Here is a 12234-nt window from a genome sequence, read left to right as displayed (position 1 = left end):
GTAGAAAAATAGGAACTGTAATTGACGAACTGCTGGAGGCTCAATGTGAACAGGTCTGAGAGCTAAAACTCCAAGAGAACCCAGTCCCACACACCTTTGCAAGCTTTACCTCTGGAACTCTCATCAGGCCCTGACAGTGATGGTCAGAGAAAAAAATAAATAAATAAAAACAAAAACAAAAAAAACCCATGTGCTTCCAGCAGAAAGAGAAAAGGAACTATTTTGAAATACACTAGAGCATTTCGTTAACAAAGGAGAAACTATTTCACTAGAGCCTAATCTGTTGGGGTTTTATCAGAGCCTAAGCTTCCCAGGGAAAGGAAAGTGCCCAACTCCAGCCCACTCTAGCTATCCTCTCCCACCTAAGTAGGGAGGGAGACTGAGAAGCACTGGTGAAGTTCACAGTCCAGGGCCACAGGATCACCAAGACTGGGAACTAATCACAGGAATATACAACAATTTTCCTCCCCCCGACATTATCACTATATTACTAATGGTCTATTTACTAAAGTTCCTCTTATCCAGCACATCACATCCACTCTTCAACAGAAAATTACAAGACATATTAAAAAGTAAAAAAAAAAAAAAAAAAGAGTAGAGACTGACCACGCATCAGAACCAGTCAGATATGTTAGAAATGTCAACATTAGTAAAGCAGGGATTTTTAAATACTATAATTAATATGCTAAAGGCTTTAATGGAAAAAGTAGACAGCATGCAAGAACTGATGAATAATATAGGCAGACAAATGAAAATTCTAAGAAAGAATGAAAAAGAAATGCTAGAGATTAAAAAAAAACCATAATGTGAGAAAAAAGAATGTACACATGTACCGGGTCACCTTTCTGTGCAGTAGAAAACTGACAGAACACTGTAAATCAGCTATAATGGAAAAAATAAAAATTATTGTTAAAAAAAGAAAAAATAAATACATTTAAAAAACCCCTACAACAAAAATGAACCATGCCTTTGATGGGCTCATTAGCAGACTGCAAACAGCTGAGGGAAAAAATGCTAGAGGATCTCTCATTAGAAACTAGAGGATCTCTCATTAGAAACCTCCAAAACTGAAAAACAAAGAGAACAAAGTCTAAGAAACACTGAACAGAATATCTCAGTACTACAGGACAACTACCAATATATGGGTAATGGGAGTATCAAAAGAAGGAGAGGAAAAGGAGCAAAAGCAATAGCTGAAGCAATGATAACAAGGAATTTCTACAAATTAATGTCAATACCAAACCACAGATCCAGGAAGTTCAGAACACCAACTAGGATAAATGCCCAAAAAATTACACCCAGCCATATCATTTTAAACTGTAGAAAATCAACGACAAAAAAAAAAAAAAAAAAAAAAAATCTTGAAAAAAGCCGGAAGTTTAAAAAAAATACTTCCTATCCCAAAGATATGAATTACATTCAACTTCTCCTCAGTAGCCACGCAAGCAAGTGCACTGAGAAATATTTAAAAATATTACAAAAATTACACCTCCAGGAAAGCTAGAAAAAAATGAAAGGAAGGAAGAAAGAGAAGAAGGGAAAGAGTGACAGAGGAAAGGAAGCACACAAGAAGGAGGATGAAAGGATGGAAGGAAGGAAAGGAGGGAGGAAAGAAGGAACTGAGTTGATAATTAATTGCCTTCCAAAACAGAAAGCACCTGGCTCAGATGGGTTCACTGGCAAATTTTAAGAAACATTTAAGGAAGAAATTACATCAATTCTCTACAATTTCTTCCAGAAGACAGAAGCAGAAGGAATATTTCCTAATTTAATCTATGAGGCCAGCATTACTCTAATATTAAAACAAAGACAATACAAGAAATCTACATGCCAATACCTCTCAGGGGCACAGATGCAAATATCCTCAATGAAATATTAGCAAGCTGAATCAAACAGTGTATAAAAAGGATTATATACAATGACCAAGTGGGATTTATCTCAAGGATGCAAACTGGCTCAACATTTGACAATCAATTAATGTAATCTATCACATCAACAAGCTAAAAATGAAAAAAATCACAAGATCCTATCAATACCAAAACAGCATTTGACAAAACTGAACTCATTCATGACAAAAATTCTCAAAAAAGTAGGAACATAAGGTTACTTCTCAACTCAATAAAGAACACCTACAAAAAACCTACAGCTACTATTATATCTAATGATGAGAAACTCAAACTTTTGCCACTAAGATCAGGAACAAGACAAGGGTGTCCTCTCCCACCACTGCTTGTCAACTTTGTATGGGAAGTCCCAGCTAAAGACAAGAAAAGGAAACACAAGTTATACTGACTGGAAAAGAAAGAAATAAAACTATTTTTGTTGGCAGATGCTATGATTATCTACATGGAAAATCTGAAAGAACAGTAAAAAAATTTCCTGGAACTAATACGTAAGGTTGCAGGATATAAGAATTGTTAAGCACTTTCCTATATAACAGCTACAAATAAATGGAATTTGAGTTTTAAAACAAATTAACATTTCCATTAGTATCCAAAAAATGAAATACCGATATAAATCTAACAAAATATATACAGTATCTACATGAGAAAATTTATGAAACTCTGATGAAAGACACTATAGAAAACTAAATAAATGATGAGACGGTCCCTGTTCATGGATAGTAAGGGTCAGTACCGTCAAGATGTCAGTTCTTTCAGAACCGATCTACAGATTTAACATAAGCCTAATAAAAATCCCAGCAAGTGACTTTGTGGATACTGACAAAGTAATTCTAAAGTTTAAATGTATAGGCAAAGACCCAGAATAGCAAACACAATATTGAAGATGAATAATAAAGTTGGAGGACTGACACACCTGACTTCAAGACTTACTATGAAACTACATTTCAAGACTTACTATGAAACTACAGTAATCAATACAGTGTGGTACTAAAAAAAGACTAAACAAATAAATCAATTGAACAAAAAAAAGACAGCCCAGAAATAGCCCAACATAATCAGTCAATCTTTGACAAAGGAGCAGAGGCAACAAAATGAAGCAAAGATAGTCTTTTCAACAAATAGTGTGGAGGACTGGACATCTACATGCAAAAAAATGGATCTAGACATTGATCTTAAACACATCACAGAGATTAACTCAAAATGGATCATAGACCTAAATGTAAAAAACAAAAAACTATAAAATTATTATAAGATAGGAGAAAATCTAGATTACTTTTGGTACAGTGATGACTTTAGTTAGAAGGAATGCCAAATGCACAATCCATGAAAGAAATAATTAAGAAGCCAAACTTAAAAATTAAAAACCTCTGCTCTGTGAAAGACACTGTCAAGAGAATGAGAAAACAAGACAGACTGGGAGGAAAAACTTGCAAAGGATACATATAATAAAGAACTGTTATACTAAATATACAAAGAACTCTTAAAATTGTACTGAGTTCAGTTTTTATTATTATAAGAAAATGAATAACCCAATAAAAAATGGTAAAGGATCAGACAAGAAACTTCCATAAAATATACGGATAACAAGTAAACATATGAAAATATGTTCTATTTCACACATTAATTCAGAACTGCAAACTAAAACAAGAATCAGATACCACACACCTATTAGAATGGTTAAAATCCAAAACACTGAAACACCAACTACTGGGGAGAATGTGGAGCGAGGGGAACACTAATTCATTGCTGGTGGGAATGCGAAATGGTATAGTCACTTTGGAAGACAGTTTGGCTATTTCTTATAAAATTAAAGTATCATATGATTCAGCAACCAGATTCATTGATATTTACCCAAATTAAAACTTTCATCTGCAAAAATAAACACAAATATTTATAGCAGCTTTACTCATTACTGATAAAACTTGGAAGCAACCAAGATGTACTTCAAGATGCAAATGGATAAATGAACTGTGATATATCCAGACAGTGGAATATTATTCAACATTGAAAAGAAATGAGCTATTAAGCCATGAAAAGACATGAAGAAAACTTAGATGCATACTACTAAGTGAAAGAAACCAATCTGAAAAGGCTGCATTACTATATTATTCCAACTGTGTGGCATTCTGGAAAAGGCAGAACTATGGAGACAGTAAAAAGACTACTGGTCTTTTTACTGGTTGCGAGGGGTTGCGGGGGTGGGGAGGGATGAACAGGGAAAGCAGAGAGGATTTTTAGGGCAGTGAAACTATTCTACATGATACTATAATTGTGAATACGTATCATTATACATTTGTCAAAACCCATAGAATGCACGATAGAGTGAACCCTAATGTAAACTGTGGTCTTTAGGTGACAGTAATATGTCCACATAGGTTCACTGACTGTGTACCACATTGTACACAAATGTACCATACTGTGGTGTGGGATGTCAATAGCAGGAGAGAGTATACCTGTGGGGAGAGAGAGGAATACAGAAATTCTGTACTTTCTGCTCAGTTTGGCTGTGAATCCAAAATTGCTTTAAAAATAAAGTTTATTAATTAAAAATAATAATAATTGTGTGCATGTATGTATGCATGCATGTATGTGTAAGGGAAAGTGTATCCAATAACATACAAAATGGATAACAACTTTGACTACCTGGATTTTACCCCAGGGATGCAAAGATGCTTTCTTTAACAATTAAAAAGATGCCATTTAATAAAAATGGCCAAAACACAATACATCTGAGCTTTATCTTGTTTGAATGGACAAAAAAACTAGATATCTAGTGCCATAAGGGACCTAAGAGACATAAATTCAAATCTCTGAGGGATGGTATCATCTTAGCCTTCAAATTGTTTTCTACATATGATGTTTCAAATACTACATCCAGCACCCAAGCAAAGGTAACCAGGCTCAGACAGAGATGAAATAGCATCTGCTAACAAAAACCAGCGGAATCAACATTCAGTATAAACAGACCTATAGAATTTCCAGACATTGGAATTACCAGACACAGGCTATGAAAAACTATACTTACTATGTTTAAGGAGATAAAGGCCAAGCTTGAAATTTCAGCAGGGAACTGTAAACTGTAAAAAGTGATATAGCAGATTTGAAAAAGAAACAACTATAAACATAAGAACTGAAAAACACAAAACTGGCATTAAGAACTCAAAGATTGGGGCTGAGGGATCTGGGGTTTTTTTTGTTTGTTTTTTTATTTTTTTATTTTTTTTAACATATTCTCTACGCAATCCACTGTGTTTGGGAGCAGAATCATAGACTACTACAATAAATCTTAATGCCCTTGTTCGCAAACCCACTCTCTTCTACTTTAACTACCACAATGCCTCCAGAATTTTTCTAATATATGAATCTGATGTCTCTGTGCCTTACTTAGAATTATTTTTGTTAAAATCCAACGTACTAATTAGTTAAAACCCTTGTGGCTAATGACCTTCACCATCTACTCTATAATCCTAAAATACTGACCTAATTAATACTGAGCTAAACCAGTCTTATGCATTCCTGTTTGCTAACTCAATTTTCTCTATCTGGAATGGCTTTCCCCATCTTGTCTACCTGATGACCTCCTACTAGGACACTTCAGAACACAAACTGCATGTCACCCTGAACAGAATTAATCACTCGTCATCTCTACTCTCATACTGTGTTCACAACTCTATTACAGCACTCACTGCACTATATTAAAATTATATATGAACCTTTCCCCTCCTCCCCACAATTGTACAGAATAACTGAAAGGCTAGGACTTATATTTACCTATTTCATAAGAACCTGAACTATGCCTGTTGTATTATACACAGTCAATATATGTTAAATAAGTTGTGTATTCACTGAAATGAAAGCCAGAGACTCTTATAGAAGAATTTATGATCAATTAAAGAATTTTATCCTTCAAGTTCTGCTAGACAAAAGGTTTAGAGCTTGCTAATATGAGGTCACACAGAAAGTTGGTGGGCTCTGTATCCAAAGGGATTCACCAGAAAGAAAGTATGCTAAGAGGGAAATGTGAGAAAAGATCAGTCTATGGGTTCAAAGGGAGGGGGGCAGGAATCTTTGATTAGCTTCTTGAAGTAAAATATGGGGTCTGGGGCGAAGAAAGCTTCTCTCTTAAAGACAATGTGAAAGCCAATATAGTCTGATATACACACTGACTTGACTTTTGAGTTTCAGTGAACAGTAAGATTACTCCTCCTAAAGGGGTTAATGTTAAACTCATGTCAGCAAGTAAATTCTCATATTTCTATATTCTGTGAACAGTTACAGACAGCCAGAATAACATTTCAGAAATTTAAGAAACTATCCATGTGGACATCTCTATCACCTCAAGACCCTGTCTGCCCAAGATAAAGAGGCTCTCTTTTACCACTTGACCCAAGAGCCAGGGAAATCATCATCATGTTTGGAGCAGAGAGGGTATAACTGAAAAGGATGCCTTCACTGATTTATTCCAGAAGAAATAAAACCCACCCCATAAAGCAAGTTAACTGAAATCTTGGTACAAAACATTTCATCACCCTCTGGCATAGAGGAGTGCCTTAATAAACTGCATTTTGGCAAAGTTATCAGCACAATTTTGTTTACTGTAATTTTAAACCTAACATGATTACGAGTCTAACATAATGACAGAATGAGTACAACTTTTACTATAACTTTAATACACAAACTATGTATTATAGAATCAAATAACAAAAGTATCTGCAAACTACAACTCCTTTCCAGTTCTTTGCCTCTAACAATATAAAAAATTTTCCCACAAGGAGTTCCCTGATGGCCTAGTGATTGGGGAGCCAGCATTGTCACTGTTGTGGCATGGGTATGATCCCTGGCCCAGGAACTTCCTCATGCCATGGGTATGGATCCAAAAAAAAAAAAAAAAAAAAAAAAAAAAAAGCTCTCAAATTCTGCCCTGCTCAATTTGTGAAAACGTATTGCTTTTATTCTTTTAGTTTTCTTTAACTAATTTAACCTTCTAAGTTTCATACTCTCCCTTCTCCCAGAAGCTCAGGCCCAAAGCTGTTAAAAATTCCTCTCTGAATCTTCAAACCATACAAATTAACATTTATGAGATTAATGTATCTACACATAAGAAAGACATAATTTATCAAACTATAAATAAGGAACACACATGCAGTTAGAAGGTAGTTTTCCACTACCTTTTCAAGGTGACAATACATTGGTAAATAAATATGAAAAAAAAAGCATGCAAGTGTGTAACAATTTTAAGGACTTATCAAAAATAAATTCTGAACATAGTCCAGCCCCTCCACAATTTAACAATAATGAAGTAGTTCATTTATTGTAGTACTCCACCAAATTTTACACCAAATGAATTTATATTTAAGCATAATTAAAGCTAACAAATAGTTTTCAAGTATCCTAATACTACATGCACCAATAAAGTAAGTTTATATAAAATAAACTAGAAAATTAAGCTCTACCACTTGCAAAGTGTTATATAACTTATTGTGCACAGAGCACATGTTTTCTAGTCCTTTTTTCAACGCTACTGTTCCTAAAGTTTAAAATTTCAAAATCAACGGCTTAACTGAGGAGAGTGACCTATCCTACTTTTAGACAACTTGAAATGCTCAGATTAGTAAATTGGTGTCTTAAAACTTTTTTCCTTGCGTGTCAAAAGATATGATTCAACCACTCAACTAAAACATCACTCAGAAAAACACATGAGTGATGAAAAACATGAAACATCACCTAAGTACTACAATTTCATTTTCTCATTAAAGATGACAATATAAAAACAGTGCCAAGAAAAAAAAAATACTTTCTACTGAAAGACTGTCAGTTTGACATAAATAAGAGTATACTCAATCTAGAGTGCAATCATGTTACAATTATACATAACATGGCTCATTTGAATTCTCAATTGCAGTTTGGAGGTTATAAGACAAATTATGCTGTATTCCAACTTTAGCCTATTAATTTAGAAAAACAAAGATCTTAGGTCAATTTAACTACAATTTAACTGAAATACTATTTAAAATTAATAGATGCAATTTTTAACATGGCTCACCAACTGGTTCAAATGGCCACAAGCAGGAATTTCACACCTGCAAGAGAACACATGTGATAATCCTCATAAAATAATAATATGAATATTCATGTGATTTGGAAATTGTCAAGTTAAATGTCAAACTTGAGTCAGTCTGACTTTGTTATCCTAAAATAATTTTTATGTTTCTTTACTGTTAACATGGAAAGCACTAAAACTGATCATTTAATAAACTTTACTACAATAAAATTTTTTTAAAATATTTAACCTACAAATATCTTTTACTTTTTATGTCTGAAAAGCTATAGTTGCAAAATATGAAAAGGCAAAAAATATTATATATGGTAACATTTTAGTCTTGGGAAAAAACATATATAAGACAAGATATGTAAAAATATAGACATATGAAAATAATTGTTTTTCACACAAAAACTGAATTTTAAAAGACCTAAAAATGTGGAGGGAAAATGAAATGTGACACATCTTCCTATGTTTGATATTTCATACAGAATATAATATGTCATCTCTGCTATTAACAATTAATATAGAAAAAAGCAAACCCTACTTTATAGTTTGGTTTATACTATAATATGATAGGTGTCTTTCCACTAGAAAAAAATTCTGGCTCCCAAACATATAGTCTTCCTTAACATATGGCAACTCCATTCTGAATATTTCCTTTAAAAAATACTTATCCTATAAAATACTGCAACTACTATAATATTCTAAGAAATTTTACTGTTTTTGCCATTCAATAAGCAAGTGAGTCATCTTTAGAAAAGTCAAAGGAATCTCTTTTCCTTAATACTTTTAGCACTGCCTCATTTTTTCAAGCAGTTTTACACTGGAGTTACTAGCTACCTTCATTTTCTATAGCCTTAATAGCTTAGGACCATATACTAAAACATGACAGATGTGTTGTAACGTTCTTCATGGCTTTACTGCTAACAGCATTTTTTATTTCTGATTCCAAACATACAGCATACATTTGAAAGGAGTCAAAGATCTCAAATGTAGTTTTTATATTCATTTTTAACAAAATTTAGAAGTCGGGGCTGTCAAAAAAAAAAGTGTTTTCAAGTGGGAACAGAGACACAAAGTTGTAAATTTACCATTACTAATAAAAGAAAATCATACCCGCACTTTGTGAATGACAACTGCAGGGAAGAGGACAGCAAAGTGAGACAACTGGGGAAGAGAGGACACATACAATAGGGAAAGAGAAAGCAGAAACATATTCCATCACAGGGTGGAAGAGATATATATTTTGAGGGTGGAAAACCATCAGAGGTACAATGACTTCATTAGCCATCATACCTCCCAGAAAACAAACATAACCATGAAAAAGGCACCAAAATACACACTAATCCCTATACACAACTGGAAAGGTCAAAAATTAAAAGAAGTAGCTGGGAGAAATATCATCTGTAAAAGGCCAGAAAAGGGACTTGTAGAAGATAGAAACTGCATTTCAACACCACTCCTTGTTCCCATATGATAATAAGAGCTGTTTTTTTCCTGAATATTCATCAAACTTTCAAACAACATATGTATAAAAAGGAGGGGGAATGTGAGGCCTTGGCTTTCCAAAATGAAATCAGCAGACTAAAGGCATAGACATATCAGTAAACAGGTAAGTATCCAACTAGTTATTAGAGACCTATGTTAAGAAAATATAACAGAAGTTCAGTTTACATAAAGATATAAAAGTATATGCGCAGGAGTTCCTGTCGTGGTTCAGTGGTTAACGAATCCGATTAGGAACCATGAGGTTGCCAGTTCAATCCCTGGCCTTGCTCAGTGGGTTAACAATCCGGCGTTGCCCTGAGATGTGTTGTAGGTTGCAGATGCGGCCTGGATCCCATGTTGCTGTGGCTCTGGCGTAGGCTGGTGGCTACAGCTCCGATTTGACCCCTAGCCTGGGAACCTCCATGTGCTGCAGGAGCGGCCCAAGAAATGGCAAAAAGACAAAAAAAAAAAAAAAAAAAAAAAAAAAAAGCATATTCACATGCATATTCAAGGTAAAGTACCATAAAAATTCAAGACTACAAATCTTAAGTTGCAAGACCATGGGTCTGGCTCTAGAGGGCGACCTTGGTCCTCTAGACAAGTAAGTAAACTTTAGACAAGTTACAGAATTTACCCTCCCCCCCAAAAAAAGAGTTAAACTTTAAGATGTCCAGATAGTAAAAATTCTCAAACTTTCTTGGATTAAGAGACCTTAGCGGCTCAGTAGTTTTTCATGGCACCCCCTAAAACCATCAGAAATACCTAATCATTCTATTTAATAAGTAGTTATGTCCAACAATTTAGCAAAGATTTTTTATGTCCTAACACTTTGAACCCATTAAACACACACACGCACACATAACACACACATACACATTACAGGAAAAAAGTTTTATTTCATTCTTAAATAACCACAATTAATTATTAATTGGGCATGTGTGCCTGTTATGCACTGTATAATTTCACAAACCTTGAAACCAGATTGGACACCACCACCTTCATTTACTGTCCCACACTGATTTTTGCACAGTGTCCAATTTTTATCATAGCAAATTCAGAAAAAAAAGAATCACAAAGATACAATACCATAGACAATAATGTCATTTAATGTTGAAATTGTGTACTACCTCAAGCAGTCTGCACTGTGTCCAACCAACGTAAAGTATCACTGAGTTTGCAGTGGTCCCCCCTGCGTTAGCTACAGCACATGGGTGCCCAGGCACAGCTTGGGAATCACAGAACTATAGTTTTAAGTCCCAGGAGCATGTAAACTGCTCAATGTTTTAATTAAGTGTAAGTAAAATTAACTATAACTAATGTTTTTAAAGATTTCAAAATTATTTTCTTATTTACTTGGGAAACCAGTTTTTCTTTGAGTAATAAAAAGACAACTATTAAATTCTTAAAGAAAGATATTTTTTTACAATTTGATTATTGCTTTTATGTGATTATTTTCATAAATGCTGGTTGTACTAAATTTGATAAACAATAATTCGAAGAGGAGAAATAGGAAATTTATTATTTTATCTCGTCCTGAGAAACAACTTCTCTGAATTTAAAAATGCTGCAAATTGATCCAGTCTCACTGCTGCCAGTCTCACTAATTTCCTAGTCTGAGGAGCACAAGTACAGGAATCAAATAATATTTGAAATTCTTAAGAATAAGAATTCTTAAGAATAAGAATTAGCTTCTAAATTACTAGAAACGGACAGTATACCCACCCATCTCACAAAGACCGTGGTTACTGAAAATCAGAAAAGTGACCAAGGAAGGAGTTCAACCTCAAAATCTGTGCCACTGGCATATGCTACCATGATCAATTAGAAGTCAAAGGATGGGGTGAGAATAGTCAGCTAAGGGGAAGAAAAAGAAGATGAAGCTACCCAAGGAATAACTAGGAAATAAAATCAATGTTAGATTAAAGAATTTTCACAACCATACAATATAACTGAAAATGTGTCATGTTTAAAAAAAATTAAGGTTATTACAAATATATAGAGCACCCCAATTTTACATGTAAAAAAATGAAAATAGAATTTGGTTAATTATCTAAAAAAGAATATTTGAAAAGCAAGAAAAACCATATGGCTATATTAATACTTACCTGCTGAATGATTTTGGAAGTTTTCTGAAGATTCTCTCTGGGAGGGACTTTACCAAATAATTTCCAACCAGGAGCACTATGTACAACTGATTTGAGTTCCTTTGCCCTTTTTGGAAAAAGATTTCTGAAACACAAAAAAGTGACATGAATTGTGTTTCTGATAACCAAGGAACTACTTAATAATAATTTTTAAAGTCTGCTTAATCCCAAGACAAATGCAAAATACTTTTAAATAAAATTATTTCTACTACTTATACTACTACTAGACTGACAAGACTTATTTAAGAATACTTGGCTTATATAGAAATATTAGAAGATTCATCAACGGAGATGTTAAAGATAAAACAAATTGGGAGAAAAATGACAAGTGTAAATGAAACATAAATATTTGCTTTGAATCAGCTAGAGTGTACAAGAATTGACTATACATGTACTTGACAATAAAGGCCAAGAATCTGAGAACAAAAAAGTTAAAGAAAATCTGTATAAAATAGGTAAAGGATTATGTAATAAAATCTTTGGATTTTCAATAATGATCTGTTATTGTTTGTAATAAAAGGGTTTCTACTGAGCTCTATTGCTGTAGTTGTTCTATTGCTATAATGTATGTATATGTAAATTGATTTTCCTAGGACAGGTACATACAGCAAAAGTGTCAGTATGTAACCAAGAAAGTCTCTCCCATTGAAAATCT

General features: G+C 33.7%; 1 protein-coding gene across 7 annotated transcripts in view; it reads right to left on the bottom strand.

Moving 5' to 3' along the window:
• The window catches only part of TBC1D12 (TBC1 domain family member 12), a 113603-nt gene that overhangs the window by 41346 nt on the left and 60023 nt on the right, over positions 1–12234 (bottom strand). For 3 of the 7 annotated variants that reach the window (XM_005657433.3, XM_021074011.1, XM_021074013.1), the window contains exon 2: positions 11541–11664. In XM_005657433.3, the coding sequence (XP_005657490.1) occupies positions 11541–11664 (124 nt within the window). Of the gene's footprint in view, positions 1–4929; positions 4982–7947; positions 7985–11540; positions 11665–12234 lie in introns of those variants that run through there. The other 4 variants (XM_021074014.1, XM_013990463.2, XM_013990464.2 and 1 more) reach the window with 4 other exon arrangements.

The sequence above is a fragment of the Sus scrofa genome, chromosome 14 (assembly GCF_000003025.6).
Source record: "Sus scrofa isolate TJ Tabasco breed Duroc chromosome 14, Sscrofa11.1, whole genome shotgun sequence".
NCBI classification, from domain to species: domain Eukaryota; kingdom Metazoa; phylum Chordata; class Mammalia; order Artiodactyla; family Suidae; genus Sus; species Sus scrofa.
This window is presented reverse-complemented; position numbering and strand designations above follow the sequence as displayed.